At 39.3% G+C, this 27600-nt stretch overlaps 1 protein-coding gene across 2 annotated transcripts in view; it reads left to right on the top strand.

The window, feature by feature from the left end:
- The window catches only part of adcy5 (adenylate cyclase 5), a 102357-nt gene that overhangs the window by 39081 nt on the left and 35676 nt on the right, over positions 1–27600 (top strand). For both annotated transcript variants that reach the window (XM_012868519.3, XM_012868520.3), the window contains exons 2-3: positions 11108–11257; positions 14877–14998. In XM_012868519.3, the coding sequence (XP_012723973.2) occupies positions 11108–11257; positions 14877–14998 (272 nt within the window). The remainder of the gene's footprint in view (positions 1–11107; positions 11258–14876; positions 14999–27600) is intronic.

Genomic DNA, 27600 nt, shown 5'->3' with positions numbered 1-27600 from the left:
ATATTCATTCGCCGTTTACGTCACTGTCCAGGCTCTCGCTAAGCATCCACACAGACTTCCCCACAACAGTAGCAGCCATGGTTCCAAAAAAAAAAAAAACGTTAATAGCTGTTCTGTTTTAAAATTGTCGACTCGCGTTGCTCAAAAACAGAGACGCCGGTATGCACGTTTCTTTTTCTGTAAACAATGCGCTGCTGTGTGTTCCTATTGGTGGTGTAGCCAACCCTTCTGTGTTCGTTACCGGCACAGCGTGAGGTAGAAGGAGACTGTACTTAGAGCTGGGCTTCTGGGTCGCTGCGTAGCTCAGCGGGACTCTTTTATTTTTCCAGCACTTCAGTACCAAACACCAGCCGGCGTAACGTCTACCCTATGGGTATATTACAGCTCCCGCATACTCAGGCGTGCCGTGGACATACTGTGAACCGCGCTGACTCTCTGCAGCCCTTTTACCTTCATAGTCGAGCGTACCCGTTGTCTACATTTCTTGTGACAAATTTCTATAATTCACACACTTTTTTCCCAGTTTTTGATTTACATTTTACACAGCTTCCCAACTTCATTGGAATTGGGGTTTTACTTGCTGCTAATGAGATTTTTTGCTTATAGCACTAAAATAATGGGAATTGTAAAACACTGATTGTACATTAATGCAAGTTATGGATGCCATTCATATTTTCAATTCAATGTATTTATATAACGCCAATTCACAGCACGTCACCTCGAGGCACTTTACAAAGTCAAGTCATACATATTTGACCTTCTGCAGTGTAGTCTGTTGCTGGCTGGGTTCAGTGCTTTTTGAAAAAGACATCTGCACAACAGATTTTGTGGCAAGTTTCCAATCTTGATTTTTTGTAAAAGCGTCTCTCAATACTGATTTTTAGCTGATTTGGTGTTCTTTTTGAGAACTATAATATAAGAATTTATTTTAAAAAGCAGCATTTGATATTTTTTAGCATGGTTACATCGTGCCGACATAGAGAACCAGTAGTCACTAAAAGACATGGTCTTACTATGATTTGTAAAAATGATTATAATAATAATGGAACTTACGTTTTTAGTTAGCATTAGCATCCTAAATTAGCAATGTTGCAAGCATTACTAGAACAGTGTGTTCAAGATGACATAGACACCTTAACTGGGGCATTTCCAAAATACTGCCAACAGCTTATTTCATGACAGACTAAAGGTTCATAAGGCCATTAGTTGATATGCTGGTGCATCTGCTCTGCTCGCAGATTTCCACTTCATGGCTTTTAACGTAGCGCTGGCTCCTGGTGTTAGAGAAGAACACAAACAATGACATGCGATATCAAAACACCTCTAGGGTTCTCATTAGGATTTTTTTCTATTGTCTTTTTTTATCACCTTTTTTTCTGTCAGCTGGGAATTCATTCTTTTTTATTTTTGCAGCACATTACTTTGTAGTTCATTAATATAAAACCTGACACAGTATGTAGCTTAGGTTGTGTTTTATTCTTTTTCATTTTTGTGAAAAAGTGGCTCTCTTGACTTATTTAGAAAGTGTGAAAATGTGTCTACTAACGATTCAGACCAGACACGTCGCAGGAAATCGTTCTCTCCTGGTTCGTAGACAGCTCCGTAATGAGCTCAGACCTCACAGGTTTGCTGCTGCCTCGTGTGTTGATATATTTCTATGTTTGCACCCAGGGGTTGTCTTGGGTTTTAAACACTGTAATTTCTTTCTGCTTCCGTCATGCCTCTGTGTGTTGAGGGAAAGCTCATGTGGTTTCTAAATAAGGCCCGGGTAAGCGTTTTCAGTATTAATAGAATAAGTCTGCAGCTGGGGAATATTTGTATTGACCTGTTGAAAGACATTATCTGATGCATGCCGTTTCTATGACAGTGTGTAGGCGGGATCCTGCGTGCACTCTGTGAAGCACTGTGCACAGCTGCAACAGGATGCGTGAGCGGAGGCAGCAGAGGCTCACATTTAGATACAAACTCTGAGGAGTTTTAGGATAGTTCGAAACAGACATTTGCATCTCTACGCTAATTTTAAAGTGTTTCTGTCGTTTAATCAACTAATTTTCAGTTTGCGTCAAGCTCTGTTTTCATTCTAACCCCTGTAAATTTGTTTAATTCTCTGCATGTTTTGCAAATAGTTATTGGCCGTTTTCAATAATCTTGTTCCTGGATATAACCGTTACTGTCCGTCTACTTTGGCTTGCGATCTTGCATTACTTCTACATGTACAGTGAGGAGTAAAAAGTGTTTGCCCCCTTCATAATTTTATTTTTTTCCTCCACAGTCATGTGAATGTTTCAGATCATCAAACACATTTGAATATTAGAATTTGACACAAGTAAACACAAAATTCAGTGTTTAAATTAAGAAGCTTATTATGGGTGTGGAAGTCCCAACCTACATTGGCTATTGTGAATAAATCATTGCGCCCCAACCTAACGATTTGTCGGGCTAAACTTTGCCGGAACCACTGTCATCAAGTGTTTCGTTAAGTGGTAATGGTAAAGTTTACTAGGCCACTCCAAGGTCTTCATTGTGTTTTTCTTAATATTTTTCAGCCTCTGTCAATGTGGAATTTACCCATATAGGTAATTAGCTGAAAAAAGACATGGTGACATACGGAAATGGACTTTTACCCTTGTGCGAGTTCCGCGACTGGGCAGCTGTTAGCTGCTAACAATGCTACCTTTGGCTTTGAAGCTTTCTATCTGCGGTGGAATAAAGGACTATTTTACAGTTTTTCTTTAGTGACTGTAGCCAGATTTATGAAACCCTTCATCCTATTTGTGAAAACACCTTAAAGGAGGATTTTCAATGCTTTTTAAGAAGCATTCAGACCACATTGCAACAACCATTAAAATTGCGATATATGAACTTGTAAAACCTTCAGTGGTACATTGTGTACTGATTAAAGCTTCTTTAAAACACAAGGTGTGATTTATCTATTTATTTATTTATTTATTTATTTTTTTTTTAAATCCTGAATTTAAATCCTTATGTGACAACAAAAGAGAACGGGGATCGTTACTTTTCCCTCAAATATTGCTAAAATCTTGTCTCACCTTGTGTGCCGGGCATTGAATGACTAAAAGTGCATTTCCCACCACAGACTGGAAATGCTATAAAAGTTTAACTTTTGGAAATGATATGTAAGTATTGCAGTCTCAAAGTAAATGGGAACCAGATGAGAAAAATAAAAGGAACATCATGGGAAATGAACTTCTATGGTCAAAGCGGTCTCTGGTGGCTTGGCTTTATTTATCTTCGAGGTTCTTTATCTGCGAGTCAAGCCATTACAGCTAAACTGTAACTGATAAGAAGCAGACAACATAGCAAGGATAAATCAATGCACATTCTCTCTGTCGTTTCTTTATGTTTCCAAGGTCATGTCTCACTTCCAGGTTAGGCTTTTACCAGTCACATCTCCCTCTGCATGCGCTAGATATTGCATAAAAATCTGCTGGGGGAATTTTTGGTTTATTACAGACGTGTTTGCTCAGTTTGTTCCAGCAACTCAGAGGCCCGTGGTACAGCAGCCATGCAGCTTGCTGCCAGTCCCAGGCCTCACTATGGCTGGCTTTGATTAGATACGATGCATTGCAGCAGCAGCTGGGCATATGACAGCTTGGAAGCTGTGTTAAAGGTGGAAACTCGGGCGGGGTCACTCAATATTAGACTTTGTAGTTTCAAGCAATATGACTCCAATACAGGGTCACCAACAGATACCCTGCAGTTTCTATTCTGCTTGCACAGTCTGTTAATTTAGTGTATCAAGAGCAGGGTTCACCAACATGGTGCCCGCAGGCACCAAGTAGCCCCAGAGGACCACATGTGGCGCCCTCGAGCCTGTTCTAAAAACAGCACAAGCCGCCACTGAGCTGCATCTAAAACCTTATTTCATTCCATTACTCTTCCTGTTCATTCACCCTGGCATTTATATAGATTTGAAAAACTACAATATCTATCACAAAGCATGAAAAATATGCTTATTTTACATTAAGTTAAGGTGAACTCTGACCCTTCTAGTTCAAAGGTCAGTATTGGTAGCTCTTCGTATGACACAACACCAAAAGTAGCTCTCTGTTTCAAAAAGGTTGGTGGTGACCCCTTCATTTGAGTATAGGGAGAGACAGGAACCAAGTTACCAGAAAATCCTTAAGCTAGAAAGCTGTATTTTTCTGTTTTGGAAATAAATGTTTGGAATTAAATGTTTTTTTAGATTATCATTTAAACTTTTTTGGAGATGAAACATAATGTATCAGGCTCTTACAAAAATGGAGATTTGATTGTGCTGGCTGTGAGCTGTCAAACACTTATAATTCCATGCTATTTCTGATTGTTTTCTTCAAATGTTTTTTCATTCAATTTATATCCCAATCAGAATTTTTTTTTGTTCCCAGTACAGACACAAGTAATTTAGGATTAGGAAACTGCCCAATGTGAGCCCCAGTTCAATACTGCATTGTTATTAAACTAAATGCTTGAAACCTAAGTACCTTTTAAAGTACTACCATCTAAAATACCATGTGTTATTTCATCATTATTACACGTTCTTACCTACAGGGTTGCTACGCATCATGGATATGTGCATATTAAATGAAAGGGATGGACTGTTTTGTTGTTTGTCTGAATCCACAATGTACTAGAATCTGAATGAAGCAGTCTGTTTGTTCTTTTTCAGATTGAATGTGAACACACGGTACAATTTTTAAGCATTTTCGTGTTTGTGGTATCAGTTAAAATTGACTAGAAGAGACCTTGAGAAAAAGAGTTGTGGAAGGGTGAATCATTTTTTAGATTGGGTATTAAAGCTGTATTTGAGACCCTTTGTTCGGTTACTTTCCTCCCTTACGGTGTGTTTGTATGTTGCTCTCATTAGTTTAATATCTCTAAGGCATTTTTGATAAACATGGACACAGCGGGCTCAACTCGTGATCTGACCTACAGTCCCTTGCATAACTCGTGACATTCCAGCTTGGAATTTAAATGTTTTCAATCTTATTTTATGTGATGATTTACAAAACAAACATATAAGGTGGTGAAGTGAAATGAGGAAAAAGTCCCTAAAAGGTTCTGGTGAATCCAGTTACCTTCTAAAGTCCCATGGGTGCAGTGGTGGTGCAGGAGTTAGAGCATGCAGCCCATGTTTGGAGGCCTCCATCCTCAACGTGGCTGTTCGGGCCTATAAACCTTTGCCCCATGTCTTCCTCCTCTTCCTCCACCCCCTTCATAAGTCAGAATGGGGTTATAAAATAATATCTGGGTCTTGACGTTCCCCTGGAGCACCATATTCATCCAAATCCATCCATCCATATCCGAGATCAGGTCGTGGGGGCAACAGATCCATCTCAGAAACCCAGACATCCCTCACCCCAGCAAGCTCCTTCAGCTCATTCTGGACAAACAAAAAGTGGTCCCAGGCTAGATGGGCTATATAGTCATATCAGTAAAGAGGGCATTAATCAGAGAGGCAGCACAGATAGCAAAGGTGGCAAATTGGCCAAAGGTGGCAAAATGCTTAGAGTCATGGAAAAGGCAGTTTCTTATTTCTTTGTGTATTTCTTTCTGTGGATAAACAGTAAATTCTTCAATGTGGAAATCTGCCTTTGTTTTCAACTTATTAAAGGGTGGTAATCCAGCTATTTTAACTAATTATAAGCCAAAGTTCAATTTTATGGTGCTGGAAATATTTGAGCGAGTGACCGTGTAAAAGAGTTTTAATCTCCCAATAGTATGATCTCATCCTTTCAATCAGGTTTTAGAAAGAGGTATAGTACCACAACAGCTGAGTTGAAGGTGATTAACATAATTATTGTTGGTCTTGACTAGAAGCAGTTCTGTGCGGCCGTTTGCATGGATTTTGGCAAAAACATTATACTGCAGATGATGAAACTTTTGATAGAATGTTCTGATGCATCTCGATTATCAAGGTAGGAAATGATCCAAAAAAAAAAATACATTTAATAGGTCCTCTGGACAGGTTCTTCTTTATTTAAACATTTCGTCTCTTCTCCAAGAGATTCCCTCAGTCTGAAGAGTTCTAGGTAAACTGAGCCTATAAGCAGTATCTTTGCACACTGGATCAACACGTTTAATGGTGACAATCAAAACTATAGTTGTTCACATGCAAAAGAGGACCATCTGCCTTCCAACCCATCGTTGGAGCTCTGATGGCCGCTTATTGTTCCCAGGGGGCTGAGTCAAGTATAACAGCATTGTAAGAGGGGGACAATTGACCTCCCGGTGAAGTAGACAGACTGGAGCCCCCGTGAGCTAGCTCAGAACGAGGTCAGCTACATTTGAAAGTAATATTAGGCCTGACGGTGGTATGACGCTATAAAGAGGTTTAAAAATGGATGGTTTCAACCTCGCTAAAACTTTCTCGATGCCAAAGACAATGCCAGGGTGACCAGTGTTTTTTTCTGGGCGTTAGGCAAATGGAATAACAGTTAATGGATCAAATCTACCACTTTAACACCTTCTGGTGCACACTGTGGGTCAGCAGGCTCAAACAAGGCTCTTAGACATCTCTCTTACAAGAAAGACAAAGTCGGCTGGCTGTTTGAAAGTATTTCTGGCCCTGGAAAAACACAGACCATCCTGATGTGGACACTCAAATAGCCAGCCATCGCTTCTGTTAAGGCAGCAGTCTTTGTTAATTATGTTTGGCAAGGGAGTGCCAGGAGGGACTAACAGTATCAGTTTGCTACAGTTGTTTTTCTCTAAAAACAGGGAAAATGCTACAATAAAATGTAATAATCATGATTATCTTGATTGTCATTGCAACATACATTCCAATGAAATTCATCCTCTACGTTTAACCCATCCCGTAGCGAGCAGTGGGCAGCCACTGTGGCACCCAGGGAGCATTCTGGGTCTAAGGGTCCCATTCAGGGACCCAGAATGGCAGTCTGTGGGATTTGAACCTGGGAATTTGCAGCCTTCCCAGGATGCAAGTGCTCAACCACTTGGCCAGTACTCTTAAAAACTTGCTGAATTTAATGTCTGCTTATTCAATATTTTGTCTCATGCTATACACATCAAAATCAAAATGACTACAGATGTTACGCAGAACATTAATTCAACTTATAGTGTTATTATTGGTGCAAAATTATTTATTGTTTTTCTGTTTAAAATAAAGCTAATTATAACTTGTTTTACTTTTTCCTTTTAAAACTTTGGGTCAATACCAGCACACCATGACCAGGGTCCAAAATGAACGCTCGCCAGACACCAAATGCGAGTAGATTTTCCATTTGGCGAGTACATTTCAGAGGGCTAGCTGTCACATGGCGAGTAAAATGAAGCTGTGCTCATTTGGTACATGCTTCTTTATGTTCCTCTGCTTTCAGCTCATATGACAACAAATACGTACAGATACAAACACTCGCACATGTGACGCGAGAACGACAGCAACTACGTCATGTCCTTTTGCTAACAACTAGCGTTTAGCTCAGGCTAATTTACATAGTGGGATTATTTGGAGATATTTAGCAGGAGTCAGTCAGAATTAATATTTTGACCAGTAAAAAATATGCTTGGCCAGTTGATTCTTATAGGCCAAGTTGGCAGAAGAATCAGGAAATTAATTTTGGACACTGATCGTGACATTGGTTTGCCGTTAGATTCCTGACAAATGACAAATACTTATATTGATAATGTTTTCCCTTTTGTCTTCTGTTTCTACTTGGAGCCTTGAATTAAATTTCACTCAAATGTGCAGTTAAATGACAATAAAGTCTTAGTCTTTTAGTCAAGGTTTGTATTGTGTACCCTCATGCAAACATGCCGTCATATACTTGGTAGAGTAAATATCTGTTATGAATCCCTGAAGTTTGTTTTCTCCCACATGGTAAAGAGTTAAAGTGATTAAAACAGTCATTTGTATTCTAACTTTAGTTCTTCATTCAGTCCAGTATTAAATAATGATTTAGATGTCTGGGCCTAATAGGGATGAAGCTCGGGTTTTGCTGATCAGCTTTAAAACGATATATTTATGGAACAAAGGGTTCATCCATTACCTTTTAAGCTTCGTACAAAAATTTATATTTTACGGCATTTAAGGAGGTGTATATAGTATGGTATAATGCAAGTCAATGCAGAGATTTTGCTCATTTTTGTAATGGAGATAAAGTCAAAAAGTCGGTTTGTTTTGTAACGGCGCAGGTTTCACTTTTGAGCACAGCCACCGCTTTTGTCCCATCACATGCATTCACACATAACCGTTCCAAGCTGGTAACATGTGAGCTGGCTCTGCAGAGTCTCCTAATGAGACAGGCACTGTCTTGGATAAAGATATTCGGACAGACGCTGCGTCTAAACCCTGGGGAAGGTTGAGACGCCCTGTTCCCTTTGCCGAGAGGGAGGCACAACGGTGGCGGAAACAAAGAGCGCTTTACTCTCAGTAAGAGGGAAAACAGCTGCAGCTCGGGAAAACATGCTTCAAACACTTTGTATCTCTCTCACTGCCTTTGTCAAGGTTTTTCTATCTTTGTTCGGCATATTTTGAGCATAAATAAACGGCCTGTTCCATTTCGTTGTAATTTTGCTGAAAAGCACCGCACTAGAGAACAATAGTTCTGTAACAGGTACACCGCAAACTGAACATTTAGATATTTGTAGCCTTTGTGGAGTTTTACACACTCTAAGTTGCTTAGTTTCAAAAACAACCTTCTGGTAAGATTCGTACATCATGGCACGCAAAAGAATTAAAACCACAGAAGCATGTCCAGTTTTGTTCTAGTACAACCACAAAGATCAGTGGGTTTTTGTTTGGATTTTACATAATGCACGAACACAAAGTACTGCTTAATTCTGAAGTAGAAAGAAAATGAAAATCTAAAAAGTGAGTTGTGCGTTTTTCAATGTGTTGTTGATCTGCATTTTGCTCCAATCTCAACAGAAAGTATTCCTCTACCAGCTACACATAGACTGCTGTATTTCCTCTATCTAACTTGAATATGTTCATTTTTTTCTGAATGTCATATTCAATAATTATGCAATTCTAACCCAATTTTTTTTTATTTTAATTAATTTTGCCTATATCTGACAAGTTCATTCTCTCTCACCTTAAAACTAACTTTAGATTGCCTTGTTTTTTCATTACTGATTTAGTGTGCAATGTCACGCCCGGATTTCCCTACTGTTGGACAATAAAGATATTTATTATCTTAAAGAGACTTTAATGTTTGGTCATTTTTATTTGCCTAATAGCTCCAGCTGTTTCAGGTTGGATGGGAAGCATCTGCAAACACCAGCATTAATGTTATGTTATGCTACAGATTCTCAGTAGGATTTAGGTCTAAGCTATTTTAACGTATAAACACACTTTGATCCAAACCATTCCACTGTAGTGGAAGTCTTTTGCAGCTTCTAACAGGTTTTCTCTCAAAATGGTCCGATATTTGGCTCTAACCATCTTCCCATCAACTCAGACGCTTTTCACTGTCCTGGCTTAAGAAAAGCGTCCCCACAGCATAATGCTTCCGGCATTGTGTTTCCCTGTGGTCAGAGTGATGTTTAGTGTCATTTGCCACACATAGGGTTCATTCATTGCAGGTGGGGCCAAAAAAAAATCGTTGTCTGTTGCCCATCTAGCCTCGTGGCAAATTTCTCTTTCACACTAACCAGATATGCAAAGTGCATGAACATTAGTTGTCCTGTCCACAGATTCTCCCACCTGAGCTGTAGAGCTCTGCGGCTCCTCCAAAACTACCAGTTTAGGTGGGTGGCTGTGTCTCAGTAGGAATGCAGGTGTGATCAGAGGGATATGCAGTGTTTAACCCCCACACATAGCATTTTGCTACTTGACCAAAAAGTCCAGAGCACTGTCACGCAAGTGTATTTTGCCATAGTGTTTGTTTCTTGATAGTGTTATAGCCATACTCTTCCCATTTTCACATATTGCATTTAACCACACTTTGTGAGTCATTCAAAGATTGTTATATTGTTCTATGACAAGGCGGTGCTGTTAATGCTGAGAATAAAATGCACATAGATGGACTGCATTTACTAATTAGGTGTCTTCTGCTCACTATTGGTTGGACTTGATTTTATTTAAGAGAATCAGCATAAGGGGACTGGATAAAAAATATATATTTCAGATTTTATCTGTGAAAACCCAGGAACTTATTTTTCTTTCACTTCACAGTAACCTCTGAAGTTTGTGTTTGACCAAATATAGAGAAATTCAAGCGATATGAATACTATATGAATAATATGATATGATACTACTAATATCACTGAGCTTCTCAATTGAGAAGCTCCAACAACCCATTTTTAGTGTAACTTGCAGCATTTATTTATTTGAAGTTTGACTACATTCTCTCGTATTTATCAGTTTTCTTAACAGCTACCACGCGCCACAACCTTTTTGTTTCCCTATCACATACCTCTTGTTCATTATGAGCTTTACAGAAAATAACAGCAGCACATGAATGACTTTACAGCGATCATGTCGGAGAACAACCAGCAACACCCGCAGGTACAATAAGTATCTGTGCTTCATATCGCTGAGACTTTGCTACAGAGCAGCTGAATAAAAATGGCATAAACATGGAGAGCAGAAATCACATGCTGAATCCACAGAAAATGGTTCAGGGGTGGAACTAACCTATTTAATATCCAGATTTACTTTAAATATATTTGAGCTGCAAAGGTATAATGTTGATAACCTAATTAAAATACCATAAAATGTTGCATTTTTCGACTGTCAAAATATTTAACTGTTAGTGTTACATAATTTATAATAAAAATAAACTTTTGAATGACATTGTGACAAGTTATGAATATTTAGGACCTCCTACACAGATATATGGCTTTTTCAGAGCAGATGTGGGTTTGTGGTGATTGGTATTTGGCTTTTATTTCAGCAGATTCCAATATTTGTTTCTGATGAATCTCTATAGTAGGGGTTTCCCTTTTTGAATTTATTTACTGAAATAAATTTGATTTGAGATGCATGTGCATGGTATAGGTTAGTTTTTATGAGCAGTTTGCTAGTTAACATTCTTTTCAACAGTTCTGGCTAAGGTTAGGAAACTGATGATGAAAAGCAATGGATTTATCTGGCAGGTTTCGACTTATAGAAATCAATGAACTTTTGTACCTGTTTCCACAGATAGTGTCCAACGTCCTCATCTTCTCCTGCTCAAACATTGTTGGAGTGTGTACCCACTACCCAGCTGAGGGCTCTCAGAGGCAAGCCTTCCAGGAGACCAGGGAGTGCATCCAGGCACGCCTTCACTCCCAGAGGGAAAACCAGCAGCAGGTAGGCTTTGAAGGGGCCACTGGGGAGTGTGTACAGCTTCATGTAAGACTACAATTGTGACATGCTCAACACCCCATCCGCTCCAGAATCATAAGCTCCAACTCCGAGTAAAATACATGTTGCAATGGCCCAATAATGACCCAATATCCTGTCAGGAGACATGGCTGTAGTTATATAAGGCTCCCTCCACTTATCTTTAAATGCAATTGGTACAGAATTTCAAAAGAGCTGCATTATTTTCTAAAATGAATATTAAATATTTCTTTCCCAAAAAATATTGAATAAAATGGCATTAATTCCTTGTCTCCAGTAATGCAGTGGTTTTAAATTTGCTGTCTACATTCCTGCTTACACCTGTGATCATGGACGTATCAGAAAGAACAAGATCCTTAATCCAAAGAGCTGAAATGTACTTGTATATATATAAAGCTAAGCTATACGGTTTGCTGGACTTAAACTTGTACATAAATAAATAAGGTGAGGTCAGAAGCCATGGTTTGATGGGAGCTTGGTACAGAGTTGGTTCTCCTCCATATTGGGGCGACGGTGGTGCAAGAGTTAGGGAGTTCATCCTGTGACTGGCAGGGGCCGGTTCCCATGCATGTCTCAGTTGCTGTGTCCTTGGGCAAGACAATTCACCCAAATTGGCTGCTGCCGGTGGTCGGAGGGCCTGATGCCGCTGATGTATTGCAGGCTACAAACATAGCTCACCATCCTGACGGTATTAGTGTTGTATGGTGGTGAGCTATGTTTGTAGCCACAGTTCAGTGTATTGCACATATTGATATCATGATGTGCGTGAATAGGTGAATGACTGTAGTGTGAAGCACTTTGGGGTCATAGGACTTGCTAGACAAGTACAAGACATTTACCATTTACTATATTAAAAGGACTCAGCTGAGAAGGATTGGACATCATGATGCCTCCTGGGTAGCCTCCCTTTGGAGAGATTTCCTAGTGAGATTCTTCACTAGGATGAGACCAAAGGGTACACCTGGAACATAAGATAAAGGGATTTGAAGGAGATGTTTGTTTAGCCTCTTATATAAGTAATGACTAAATCAACGCTCTCTTGCCTTCATACTTTGGACCTTGTGTTGATATATTGCATTGATTGCGAAGAATTAACAGTATTTCCTCACAACTTTGTCCTATCTGGCTATTTTAAATAACCTTTGAGTTGAATTTAACTGAGTTCTCCACTCCCAAAAGAAAGTTTCATTATGGCATAATGCTCTATCAAACTTTAAAGAGTCTGCCCCCTTTTAATCTTCTCAGTATCACAGAAATGCCCAGCAGATGGCAGCAATGTTATTTCTTCCCATTCATAAATTGACACTTTTGTTGATGGTGTCACTTCCTTTTTGCGTTAGGCAACGTAGCCCCCTTGAAAAACAATGTGATTATTCATAGGAAGTTGGCTCCCTGGTTGGATTTAAAGCAGCATTCTTTGAAGCAAAACGTTAGAAAATTGGAGAGAGAATGGCACTCTACACATCTGGAGGAATCCTAGCTAATCTGGAAAAACAATCTACTGTTGTATAAAAAGACCCTTCAGAGTCAGAGCAGCATATTTATTTCTGCTGGAGGTTTTCCTCCCTGTTAAAAGGGAGTTTTCCTCTCCACTGCTGCTTCATGTATGCTCAGTATGAGGGATTGCTGCAAAGCCATCAACAATGCAGACGACTGTCCACTGTGGCTCTACGCTCTTTCAGCAGGAGTGCTGCTTGTCAAGACTGAGTGCAATTTGCTGGGTTTCCTTTGCAAGGAGACTTTTTGAACAATCTGTATGATTTGATTGAATGTTGCTTTGTAAAATGCCTTGAGATGACATATGTTGTGAATTGGCGCTATATAAATAAAACTTTATTCAAAATTAATTGAATTAAATTTAATTCACACACTACCCCTAGAGCAAAGAATGGTTTACCTTAACTCTGAGATTTCTAAAGGATGCTAAAATGTTCAAATTCAGCATTTTGTCTGATAGACATGCTAAAAAGGGAAACAGGATCAAACAGAGCAATTTGGCTGTAATCAGTTCAGCCCTTCTGGCATGTGTCGGAGTCAGCTTAGGATCACTTTGCTCCTACGAGACAAAATATCCTAAACCTAGATCCAAATCTATGTTGTCTAACAGACGGCTCCTTTCTATACCTAAAGAAAAGTCGGAAATAATTAAAACTGCAAAAATACTAAACGGTGAAGGAATAGAATGGGCAGCAGCGGCCCATGTCCTGTAGCCTGAATTAAAAGCTGACATGCTTCAGTAGAAAATACAGTTTGCTTTTAAAAAAGATCTTGTTTCACAAAATACTGTAAAACACTAACTTTGAGTCTCCCCTCATTAACAGCCAGTATATAAGCCAGTCATATAATCTTATTTCTCAAAACGTAAAACACCAAGTATGACTTAAGAGAGCCCCCAACTGGAATTTCAGCATACATTTTAGATGATTTTGACCTTTTATGATTACCTTGTTATTGAATTAATTGAATGAAAAACATAATGAGTCATTGGAGAGAAGCGTGAGACTCTCTCCAACTGGCTAAATATTACATTCGCATGAAAAATGCAAGTTCATAATGCTTATCTAACAATTATTGCACTCCAACCAGTCCATATGAATATTGCACACACTGATATTGTGATGACAATATATTTACAATACATTGTACAGCCCTAATACAAAGAGGCTCTAGTAAATAACCCTCCAGCATCACTTGTCTTGCACATCTGATACCTTGGCGTATGCATTGTGTCCCCTAACCTGGGCAGGATGTTTTAGTGATGCCCCGACAAAATTCTGTGGTGCTGGCTATACAACTTCAAAGGTCAACATACACTGCATGCATGTACCACTGCTACAGCATTAACTAGGGTAATATGACATAAATCTCATATTATGGATGCAGACATGCACGCTCTGTCTGAGCTGCAGAAGATTCACTGACCTCTGCATGAAAATGCTTGAAGTTGCTCAGATGAAATAGCAGTGCAACCCATTTTAAAAATAAATAAATAAATTCAACAAATAATTATTTGACTAATCGGAGCACTCAGGCTGCCTATAGACCTTTATTCCCAGATGACTAGGCAACCATGAAGTATGGGGAAAATATAAACTTGACTGTGGTGTCACTGCAAAATGTAACCTACTCTGTTGTGACATGGGAGCACTGTACATTTAAAGCTCTTCATCCATATACACACCCACTATACAGGACTGGGAAGCATCCTAGGTGACACCCGAATGAGTCCTAAGCATACCAAGTATGTATGTCTCATATACCTAACTCGAGGTTTTACAGAATCTGATTAATTTCTGCTTGTTGAGAGTCATATAAAAGGATTTATAAAAGAATGCAATGATGAACAGCATAAATACAAAACCTAAAATTCAATATGATATCCTCCATATATTACCAAGTTATTATCTGTCTGTAGCTTTTAAACAGTGCCATTGAAATGGCTTGCAGGATCTGGACTTTCTAATTGTTTGAAATATGACTTATTGTTGATCTTAATAATCGCCACAGAGATGGCATACTTCCTCGTCTCTGACAAACAGTCCCATTAACTTCCAGATCAAACTTACCTCTCGTCTCTTTCCTGCAGGAGCGTCTCCTGCTCTCAGTACTTCCTCGTCACGTTGCCATGGAGATGAAAGCTGACATAAATGCCAAGCAAGAGGACATGATGTTTCATAAGATCTACATCCAAAAGCACGACAACGTCAGGTGAGATCAGAGGAACTACGGGGGAAGGCGGATGAAAGCTAGTATGGATAAAGCAATTTAAAAGCCTCTTTTGGAGCTTCAAAAAGATAAAACATTTACAAACAGTGTACACTGAATGTCCACGTCATCAGGTAGACAAAATGTTAAGAAAATCAAGTGTCAAAGCAATTGGAATTTGTAAAGCCTCAGAAGACAGTAAAATGTTTTGTAAATTAATACTATTTTGCAGTTCAAGCTTGAAGGGTGGCACATCGAGGGCAAACTTTCCTGAATGGGTTGTGGGTAACGTCTGCCAGACTTAAGCCCAGTGTTAAAATGACGTTGTGTGTATTGCTATGTGTACCATAACAAAGAAGGGACCGCAGCCAACAGTAATATTTATTTGCTCCACTGGTCTACCTGTGTCAATTTCCGCGGTGAAAAATGTAGTTCTGTGCAATTTCTACAGTTTTTCTTTTCTGTTTCAGTTCTGCCAGTCATCATTACATCTGGTTTGACTCTCTCTCAGTGGGTTACATATTCATCTTTAACTACAATTAAACCATAGCTAACTTGACTTTAGGATGGATGTAGTTCTCTACTGTTCAGCTGTGTCTGGAGCACCAGGTTGCTCAATAATTGAAGGTTCTTCCACAGTTCAGTCAAGTTTTATGCCTGTCCTGCAACTGTCATTTAAAATTACCCGATTTATATCAGACGTCGCTCATTTAGATCGCGTGTTTGTCACACAGAGAAAATAGTTATGTGCTCCTAATTGAAAAATCATGTTGCAATAAAGCACAGTTTAAAAGAAGAACGGTTTAATCCATGTTAATCCAGAATAGTTGCGTCCACCCACAGACTGTTGCAGAAGAGGCTGGAGAAGCACAGACGTTGCCATGTCAACATGCTCTGTGGTATTTTCCCAAGAATACTTTTCACCTATCTCTTTCCTCAGTATCCCTGTGGAGTGTAATCATATTGTCATGAAACTTAGACATGTCAGATATTTAGAGACTCCCCTTGTATTTTTTGATTAATTCAGTCCGTAGAGTTAAATTAACATCTAAAAAGCTTTTGAAAAATTTTACTACCCCTGGACATTGAAACAAACTGCAGTGCATTAGTTGGGATACACCCATAGAATAGTACAGAACTATGAATTGTAGGGAAAAAAAATGCATTGCTTTGAATTTATGCTTCTCACACCATAATAAAACACTGGGCAGCAGTTGCTTTCAGAAATCACCTCATTACTAAATTTTAGTTTGTGTGTGTACTACCTGGATATAATGTGTCATTTACACCTCCAAAACAATTTTTTCCCCATTAGATTGAAAGATAAAAGTACAAAATCCGAAATTTGAAAAAAAAGCATTGTTTTTGTGTGTACGTTCCCACCTTCACTGCAGCCTACACACATCATTTTCTATCAAAAGGGTCTATTAAATTAACCTGGCCAACCAGATTGATAACGTGTAGCACTCTCCGTTCCCATTATCAACCTGGGACTGCTCTTATCAAATCCATTTGGGGAAAGGAGGGACATTCAGCAGAACTCTCCGAGCTGATTGGGCGAAGCGACCCCTAGTGCCCGCCTACCAAATGCTGATTTTAGCCAATCACGGTATCAAATTAAAAACGTAAGCAGCAGACATCATGAGAAAACACAAGAAGGTAAGCTAGTCCAGGCACTTCTTGCTTTTCTTTCAAAGAAGAAATTCTTACAAAACAGGTGTGATAGCAGCAGCTACGCGTCCGTCCTTCTGCGCTGACTTGTTTATGTTGGTTCGGCTATGAGTTTAGCCACTCTCGCTTTTGTCGCATCAGTATGTCCCGCCTTAGACTATAATACTGCAATGTGATTGGGCCGAACCGTTTTTGGTTCGGACACAAATGGTTGAAGCCAAATCGGTGCAAGATGGATTCTTGTGTGTTTGTGAACACACAAACACACAAGAATTAATCTTGCAGGCAAGGTTACTGTTAAATTTCAAATTTCACATGTTCATTGGACTTTGTTCAGAATTAAAAAGAAATGCCTATCTCCAGCTGTCAATGGGCGAGACAGAAGGTCGCCAGTCTATCGCAGGGCAACAGAGAGACAAACAGGACAAACAACCATTCACGCACACACTCACACCTAAGGAGAATTTATAGAGGCCAATTAACATAACAGTCATGTTTTTGGACTGTAGGAGGAAGCCGGAGTACCCGGAGAGAACTTGAATAAGCGCTAGGTTTAGCACCACCTAGTGGTGTAAAAAGGTACTGTTGGTCAGGGTATGTGCTTCTATTTATGTTGTTAACATAGATCTACATACAGATACACTATGGAGTCCTTAAGTTTCGAGGAAATTCACTTGTTTCTGTACAAACTCCATCCAAGTGTCTGAAATGAGACCTAAGCAACAGAAGCCTGGACCTGAAAATGCAGTTGGAGCTCTGTTGCCTCTAGCTGTTAGTCAGGTGGCTGAGCAAATACGTTGCTAAATAATAGGAGCCTTTTTATGGCTTTGATGTGTCCCTGTAAAACCTTACTGGTTAGAGCATTGAGTCACGTACTGGTTCTCTTTAGCACAAAGATCTTTTGATTACTTTATTGTGATTCTTTCTGGGAAAAATCGTCTTCCTTATTTATCTAAAAGACAAAGATTTCTGTGTATAAGTGGGTTTGTATCAAGACTTTATGATTTTTTGTTTGTGGACTCATCCAATCTGATTGCGTTTGAGATGTTTCTGCAAAAACAAGGGCACTCTAGATTTCCAGAAAAAAGACACATACCCCAAAAAGACTTGAAGCTGTAATTGGAGTGAAAGTTGAAAAGTGGGCTGAATGTGAATGCATATTAATTTTTTTTTTATTATTTAGATGTGAAAAGAAAAACGTAATTTTTCTTTCACTTTTCAATTATGCACTACCTGACAATGATCTGCTGCATCCAATTCCGATAAAATACAACAAAGGTCGTGGCCGTGATACAAAGAAATGAGATGAACGTCCAAGAGGTGGGAATACTTTTTTACGCCACTGTATCTGGATATTCTAAAATATTATTTTTATTTGTTTTCAGTCAGAGAAAAAACTTTAAGAATGTCCTGATTTATTGAAGCAGGTTAGCACTCATGACAGCGGTGGATTAAATCAAAACCAAAGGTGTGACACACAAATCAACAAAGCAAGCAAAACTTGGACCCAAAGGCAGCGGAATAATAGATGTTGTGCAACTCGCTGAGAGCATGAAGCACATTAGCAGCATCAACTGATCTGGGCCGAGTTCTGTCCGCGGTCATGAGTGCGCGCTACAGTAACGAGGTGCGACTGGACTTGTCGGGAATCAGTCTGCAGCTTTCGGTAATTGGGGCTCTGCTGAGAGGCAGCGAAACAACAGGAAGAGGAGTGACGGCTCCCACTGCCACGACTGAAGAGCGGGAGGGTAAACAGAGGGAGGCAGAGACGCGAGGAGGGTGCCGTTTCGGGGGTTCAAAGCTTGCTGCTGCTGTACAGATGCATTACGCATACGTCGGTCCGCAGCTTTTAATCTGGGAATTCAGAGCTCTGCACAACAGAGGTGGCAAATCGGTTAATGAACCGTGGAAGGCATGTAATTACATCCTTTTGATCCATCACAAAGGCACAAATTACCTCTGATGGTTGAGGCTACACGATTTTACCCATTCAGAGTGGGTCACTGTTACTTAACTCATTTGATACCCCGGTGAATGAATCATCTGGATGTGCAGGTAAACAAGCATGTGTGCAGGTTAAATTCACGTCAAATGTCAGCTTCATTTAACAAATAGCTTATTGAACATTTCAGACTGCCAAAAAGGAATGGGTGATACGCGCGTAGAATTTTAAGCATGACGTTTTGGTGTATTCATTCCCACGAGGTCAGTGTCAGTAAAAGGTATTTAAAATTAATTGTTTTGCTAAGTATCAAATAGGGCTGCTTCAGTCCCCTGTAACACTGAAAAGAAAAATATATATATATATATTTGGTCATATTATGAAATAAATAAATATTCATTAATGCAGTCATGGAACCAACAGTGGGAAAATCCCAGCCATAATTTATTATTTATGTGTATGTCATGTGTATTTATATGCATTCTGAGCTGTTGTTTGCCTTATAAAACTTTTATTATGGTAGCACATAATGACAAAAAAAAGCTTCTTGATTCTTGATTAGATTGAATTTATTATTATAACAACAAACCGGATTCTTTTTTTTTTTTTTTTACAAATCTTTTTGGTCCAGAAATGATATGTTATTAGAAAACTGCCCACGGTCAATGCCAGTTGTGACTAGCTGATTTGGTAGAAATGGTTTCTGAAAGGATGGCCTTCTCCAAAGGTTAGCCAGGTTCCTCTAGTACTACAAGCTTCGCTGTCTTTTTGCTGAAGCTCATCTTGTCGAGAGGTTCTCCAAGTTCTTGAATTCCACTCAATAATACTTCATAATCTCAAAGAAATTGGTCAGGACATTACTGGGGGACACAAATCAACAAGTATGGGGTCGTTAGATCCTGTTCAAAAATCCATGTGACAACAAAACCAACTAGTAAAAGCATATTTATCCAAATATCTTGAGCCCGACACACACTGTCATTTCAAATATTGTACAGGACTTGAATGTGTCAAACTGTCCAAGCTCAAAATCATGAAGTTTTACATCATATGATGAAAGAAACTGGATGGCTTGGCCTTGTTGCAGAGGTAAAATTTAGTCAGAAACGTCACGAGTCTAACAATAAATGGTTATGGACGTTAATGTGCTTGTCATTAGAGATATATGCTGAAGAGAGGCGGTTGAGGAAAAGGGAAATTGAGGTAGGAACTGTCATACGTTTCAGTCACACTCTTCAATTTAATTAAGTTTATTTGAATCAAGATCAAGATACTTTATTGTCATTATGTGTCACCATAATTAAATTTTTAATGAGGCAGACATCGGCTCAGAATGCACATAATGCCACATAACATGCAGACAAGATGCCTTTACTCCTCCTGGATGAGCATGTGGGGAGAGTGGACTGCCCCTTGCATTGTGTCGTTAACCTCTCATACTGAGCATGCATGTAGTGGCAGTGGAGAGGTCAAAAACACAAAAAACAAGAACTGAAGCAGTAAGGGAGTACCTTCAATGTTAAAGAAAAAGTAAGGAGATGATGGCAGACCAGATAACCACCAAATTAAGCTCATGACCAGAGATTTTCTCACAATTCCTTAACAGTAAAATTTTTGGCTACTTAGAACAACAAAAATACGATATCTTATGCTCTGCAACCATAAATGAGTAATTATAATGTGGCAAGTCATGGCATCGGTGACGATTTTTAGGATATTAAGAAGAAGAAAGCCGATGGATTTTAGTTTATTGTCCTTTTTAGAAAGGAAGCAAATTCAAACAAGAAATTAAAGATACAGCTTGTAATTAGATCCCTTTAAAGGAACAAAATAAACACATCCCCCCGATTCCACAGCATTAGAATAATTACTTGAACTTTGGCACCAGTGGTGGGAAAAATCTTCATGGAGTAGCAGGAGGAAATATTTCAGATTTTTCCAGTGTTCTTACTCTTGCTTTGATTACATTTTATTTAAAATTGTGTGAATCCATTTGAGGTCAGGAAGGCACAAATATACTACCTAAGTAATCTGACATTGTTCATTCAATGTCATGGCATAAAAAAGATGCAAGTTTCATTGGTAATTTCACCAGTTTATCATCAAACTCAAGCCATCAATCACGCAGGTGGTTTTTACCTCCTGGTTTTAAAGACTGGGGCGTCCTTCTTGTGTGTATTCCCTAGTAACCTTCTGCGGCTCGACAAATGAGGCCAAAATGCGTTTTAATTTTGGATTACGCAAGATAGTTGTGAGAGAGGGCGTTTTTCTTTTTTATTTGGGGGGGAGGGTGTTGTTGATGCTTCTGGGTTGCCCTTTAAATGCACGAGTGATATTCTCCAGCAGAACATTGTGACGGAAGCTGCTGTTTCTGGTATGTAGGCCAGCAGCTCTCCAGCCCGCATTACATAAATTAGAGGGAGTGACCTTCAGTGCCTTTGTTCTCCATGTTCTGGTGGAAGCGTGAACAAGACATGGACCTGCAGCGACAGACAGACGTGGTTCCAGAGCGGACAAACCTGCAGTTCGGCTTGCAATCGTTGCTGCACACTGGTTTCCATAAGAGGACACCACACCGACACCTTGTAGCAGATTACCTAAAAGCATGATTAACATTTGAGAGGAGAGATTTTTAGTCTGTCGTCCTAAAATAAAAAGAATACAAAGATGTAGAGAGAAAGAAGACTGGAGTCTAGCCCATGGTTCTCAAATGGAAGAAGGAGAATAGCTCCCTCTGCTTCAGGGGGTGAGTTTCGCTTAAAGCAGAGGAGTTCAAGTATTTTGCTTCCTTGGTACCCAGTGATGCAGGATTGTGGAGTAGATGGATAGAGATTTGAGGATAATCTGCAGTAGTGCGGGTGTTGCTTAGCTCTGTTGAAGTGAGAGGAGAAGCTGAAAAACAAAACTCTGTATTTATTGGTCCTTCTATGGTCCCTTACCAGATTTCATGAAATATGGGTCATGACCTAAACAACCAGACGGGCTAAAACCAGCTTACTTCGTTGTGTTGGTTCGGGCATCTGATTATGATGCCTCCTGGGCGCTTCGCTTTAAAGCTGGGACAGGACATGCTGGAGGGGACGATCTGTATCCCTCTTGGAAACACCTCGCGACCCACTCCCCAGAGAGCAAAAAGACTCAACAGGAAATGACATATTACAAAAACTCTAGAATAAATTTGAGTAGTTAGTACCAAGTTCTGCGGATGAACATTCGATCAGATTTTCATTACTTTTGTGCAGTCAGAATTGTGGGGGGTACTGCTTTTGTTACAAATGATGACTACAGTCAGCCATTACCTTCCCATCTTATGTGTTTATTTTTATCCTTAAAGAAATAAAACTGTCTCTTTACACACTGTTCTTTGAATCTGTCTGAAATGTGAAATGTGTCAAATCGGATTCAGGAAAAAGAAACAATAAAAATTTAATGTTGGAACTTTTCTATGGTAACACAGTGAATGTGGCTGAACAGAAAAAGGCTTTGATTTAATGTTTTTGTTTTTTTTAATAAGAAAAAAAAACACTATGTTAGTTGAATTCTTCAATGATCTCCTGGGGGTTTCTGAATGAGATGCATCTTACCAGTGCGTGTGAACAACAAAGCCGACGCTTTTCTCGTGGGCTCTCCGTGTGGCCTCTCAGCTCGCAGTCTCCCTCGCCGTGGCTGTCGCTTGAAGATCTGACAGAGTTAATGTTGCAGACTAACCAGTCATTCATCACCAAGGTAACAATTAAATGGGACTTAATGACCCTGACAGCCTTTGTCATTCTCTCTCCATATCACCACTGACGTTATTTCAGGCTGTGAGAGGAAGGGCCTAACACTCTGCTTCCATGTCTGCATTTAGATAATTGACCAAAAAACTGCCTGCATGTTAGGCATTTAGAGCACCCTCTACAAGTATTGGTACCCATGGTGGAGATGTTTAAATAGCGTTAATTCATATTTCATTGCAGTATCAGAATCACACACTGAATAAATGGCTGCAGTTCTCAAGAAGTGAGCGTTAAACCTTTTTTTACCTCCATTATCACTCTTCTGCAAGCGCAGTTATGGACAGCTTATAGTGTCAAAGAGGCATCTTGTTGACCCTCTGAGCAAAGTGTGGACAGATATGTCTGACACGCATTGGGAGGAGCTATCTTCTTCTTTTTCTCAAATATTTACCGTGGTAAAAGTTTTGATAACTTTGCCCAGATCCCAACGTCCTCGCTAATCCTCCTCCAGGCAGGTTCCTCTACTGGCTCTTTTTTGATAGCTCGACTGATCATAGATGTTGTGCTATCACGTATGTTTTTAAGTTATTTAATGTTTAATAAATAACTCTGTCTGTTAGGTATTGTCCGGTGAATATCAGCCCAAACAGCTGATATCGGGACAATGGTGGAAAGGGTGATTTGAGAACTGCCGTTCTTTTAACAGCAAACTCTGCACACATAAAATAAAGGAATGACAATTTCTCTTCAAGTTCACGACTGTATTAACAGAAATAAAGTTAATATTCAGAGAACGTCCCTATAAAATGTTGTTTATCTGAATTAACACTATATTTCAATTTACAAATTCTCTCTACTAGGCTAGAGAAGCTTAACTAAAACTACGAAGCAAAATTAAGATAAAAAGTAGCTAAGGAACTACTTACACACAAAAGGACAAATAAAGATAGTTGAAAACCATCATCAGAATGATTCAGTGAATCCTGGTTCAATGCAGATCTGAGTTAAAGAACCAAAGTTCATCTTAAAGAATGTGAAATGAGGTTAAATTAGCTTAACTAATTTAGAACATTTGATTTGTGTTCAACCCATTCACTATGCAAATCTGAGTTAGACAAAACATTATTTGAGGAAATAAGATTTTAAAGAATGATTTGCTAAATAAAAATCAATAAACTTTAGGACACTTGATTTTTATTAATGTAATTATTGCTCTTGGAAACAATTCAGACTCAAATCGGTAACTTTGGAAGCTAGAGGGCGCTGTAGCGAACCATCGGCCGTAAATGACGTGTCAGGGCGCAATCTGTGGCCATTGTTTATATTGGTTTGATGAGTTAACCGTAAGTTACACGAAACACCATTAAATCCATGTTATTGTTCCTTATTAATGCTGTACTAACACTCGTGGCACTATAGAAATGATGGCAGAGTGAAACGAGAACAAGCATTATGTTTAAAACAAGCCGTAGTTATGTTTTGCTAGGGTATTAGCAAGTTATTAGAGAGGCTAAAAGTGCAACATAGATAATGGGATGGGCACAAACAGCAATGATGAATTTGTCCTCCATCGACTTCCCGGCTTGTCGTGGTCCTTCTGCCCTGTTGGAAAATGGGCCACTACGTCACATAGCGGAGTCTCTCTGATTGGTTGATGCCTCGCATCCAGCTGTAAAAGGTCAGATTTTCCAACTCAAAACATGCAGCACCAGGCGAGCGAATGCTTCAAAATGTACAGCTATAGACACTCAGGACGCCACTAGACCTCCCAAAGCTCATAGATGCGCATCCATCATAGACTTTGCATGTAAACCAGATTACCCTTATGCTCAAATCTCATTCGGTCTGAATGCAGCATTAGGCAAGCAGCTGCTTTCTTGTGGACAAAATTTAAAGGACAGCAAGCGTTTGTCTTACTTCATGGGCACAATCTTTTGTCTTTCCCATTTTGAATAGTGAAAGAGAAATAATTCTGTCACAACATATTAATACCCCAAGGAAACACCCTTGAGTTACAAATAAAATGTTCTTCAACACTCTGATAAACTTAAAAAAAGTGAAATGAGTTTAGATATTAACTGGCTGCATTTATCATATGGGCATTGCAAGGGGTGCCACTGATTGTGGAACCATTCAGTTAGTTAAAGAAAAAAATATTTCTTAAAATGCACTGTTTTTACTCTGAATCAATGCCCTTAAATTAATGACTGGATTTTCCTCAGATTCAAAGTGTTTTTAATTTTCAACTGCAATACAAAAAGGTTGTCTTTCCCACTTATTGACTTATTACCTGGAAGTCAATAAGTGGGAAAGACTATTTCACATTTCATCACTTTGTAACCGCAACTACATTGCATTTTATTGGGAATATAGATTTTGCAGAGGAAGAACGTAAGGGCAATCCTTTTTTTATTCAGCTCCCATTGCTCTGATATCCCTGAATAAAACCCAATGCAACCATCTGCCTTCAGTAGTCACCTAATTATTAAACAGAATCTGTGTGTGTAATTCTGTCTCGGCATAAATACAGCTGTTCTGTGAGGAGGTTTGTTGGAAAACATAATAGGGCTGCACAGCACATGCCAAATACATTGTTATCCAATTGTCAGTGTGTGCAGATGGACTGTTTGGAATGCATTATGTTCAGGAATTGTCAGGAATAATGAAAAAAAAAAAGAAACAAAAGTGTAGAGTCCTTGTTTATGTTTTATCATGCAGCCAATTGGTGAACAAACTGCATTATGAAGACCAAGGGACAAACTGGTTAAAGCTGGCCACTGTTGTTAGGATGATGCATGAAACTAAACTCAGAAAAAAAAAGTTTTAGAAAATCTGTTACGGGCTGTGAAAGACTTGAGACGGGAGAGGAGGTTCGCCTTCCAGCAGGACAATGACCTTAAGCACACAGTCAGAGCTACAGCAGAAGGGTTTCACTTGAAGCACTTTCATGTGTTAGAACGGCCCAGTCAAAGTCCAGACCTTTATCGGTTGATAATCTTGAGCAAGGCTTGAAAATTGACAGCCATTACCCAAACAATCTGACTGTTTTCTGCAGAGGAATGGGCAAACGTTTCAGTCTCTTTAGAGTCATGCCCCTTAAAGACCTTACCTGACTCCGCCAGATGGATTTGCTCCGCATATCCATCTGGAAACCTTCTGTTAAAGTAATTTTGGGAAGGGGCGAAAATACTGGTTAGCTGATTGGCCTATGTTGATGATAGACGGGCCAAATAAACCAATCAGATCAACGAAGCATATGACGTACTCGTCAACATGCTTCGTCGTCGCTCGTATCAGAGCGACGACGAAAACACAACCACAAGCCAAGCTACTCTTGCTGCTGCAGGTAAAGGCTCGTTAGCTCAGCAGAGAAATACTCTGTAATTCCGATAAAACTTGCTCCATAGCCACGCTAACGCTAGTTTCATTGGCTGAAGCCGCCATGTTCTTTAGACTGAACGGTCGTGCTTCTCGTTGCGTCACACCTCAACCCGCCTCAAAGCCAACGCTGATTGGACGTTCGTTTGGTGAACGGCTCCAAAGTTTCTTTAACGGAGAGTAGCCAGACTGATCTGCGAGTGAAACCTTGAAAGCTCGCAAGATCAGGATGGTCTCACGAGGCCATTGAAGACCTGCATCTGTAATTACATTCAAAGTTTGTTCTGCAAAGTGTTGACCCAGGGGGGGGGGGGGATTCAACTGGTTTAGAGGCGAGCCCTTATAAAGCATTTTAACTACTCTAAATCTTAATCTTTGATCTTAGCAACAAAGTAAACTAATCTGATTTCACAAATTACGATTTCTTATCCAGTTGAGCTGCATTACAGATAGAGGAACTGAGAAATAGTACTCTGACATAATAGAGACATTTGGGGAGTTAAAATAATCTGTCCTTGTCTCTAAAATATGTCAGATATTTGTTTTTCTGTCCTACCCTCATCACTGCATTCTCCTGCTGGCCTTGTTGACCATAAGTGGCTTTGTTTCTGAGCTCAGACATAACCGTTTAGTCTCTGGTTTTACTCGACCTCCAGTGCAACAGTTCACAGAAACGAATCAATTATTCAGTGAAATGTGTACCCCGGTGTTGGGACACTTAATCCCTTCCCAGCCTAAGACCCAAACTGAGTGGGTTTGGAGTGTTTTCCTGCCTGGGTTCATTAGGACATGTTGGTGCTCCTGACATGTGAGATGCCAAGAGAAAATGGCTGAAAAACACACCGATGTCCTGGACAAGACATTTTCACCAACACAAAATGCTCCCTTGGGTTAGTGTTGGGCGCTTCTTTCATGTGAAGTGATTCCAATTTTCTAACGTTCTGTACTTTTCAATGTGGCTCAAGCTCAAAAGATAAAAATAAAATAAAAAAAACTGGTCATATTTCTCCATATTCCTTTTTTTTCCTGGGTTTTAGGTCTTTGGGGGGGGGGGGGGGAGAGTAATGCATCATTGTACGATCAAGGTAAAAAGAAATGGCAGTACAATTTCAAGCTTTTTCAAAAAGAGCTTCATCTTCTAAAATCAAGCTTAGCTTCAAAACAAGTTTTACTCAGTTTATTTCAAAACCTAAAGAACAAAAGATTTTTGTAACATCTAAAAATATTTGTACAGCAAATGGTATTAAACATAATTTGCTTAGCATGTTAAGAGAAAAAAAAAGTTTCACCTCATGTTTTTACATTTGTTTGCATAAAAAAGGACTTTATATTTTTAACAATAAAAACAAGCCCACATATCGGAATCCTATAGACATACAAAAATGTATGAACTGCAATTATCTGCTCCCTGAACAATTCCTATAAAGTACGTGTGAACAGGTTTTTTTTCGTGTCTACTATTTGCATTGATCAGAGTCTCATGACTCTGATCAATGCAAATAGTAGACAGCTAGCAGTATCAAAATATTCCGACATTTCAAAAAGTTGTACTTTCAAATCCACAAAAGCTTTTTTCCCTGACTGCTTCAAGCGTACACACTGCAAAAACGGATCTAAAAATAAGTAAAATGTTCTTAAAGTTAGTGTATTTGTCCTTGATTTGAGCACGTAAATAAGATTATTTCCCAATGGAATGAGTATTTTTACCCCTAAGATAAGATAATCAGACATCCTGCACTTGAAATAAGATGATGGAGATGAATTGTTCCTATTTTAAGTGCAAAAATCTTATTCCATTGGCAGAACATCTTATTTACCTGCTCAAATCACGGACAAATACACTAATTTTAAGAACATTTTACCAATTTTAAGTTTGTTTTTGCAGTGCAGCAGAA

This window comes from Fundulus heteroclitus, chromosome 7 (genome assembly GCF_011125445.2).
Source record: "Fundulus heteroclitus isolate FHET01 chromosome 7, MU-UCD_Fhet_4.1, whole genome shotgun sequence".
In the NCBI taxonomy this organism is placed as follows: domain Eukaryota; kingdom Metazoa; phylum Chordata; class Actinopteri; order Cyprinodontiformes; family Fundulidae; genus Fundulus; species Fundulus heteroclitus.
The sequence above is the reverse complement of the archived record's forward strand: the minus strand, read 5'-3'. Positions and strand labels throughout refer to the sequence as shown.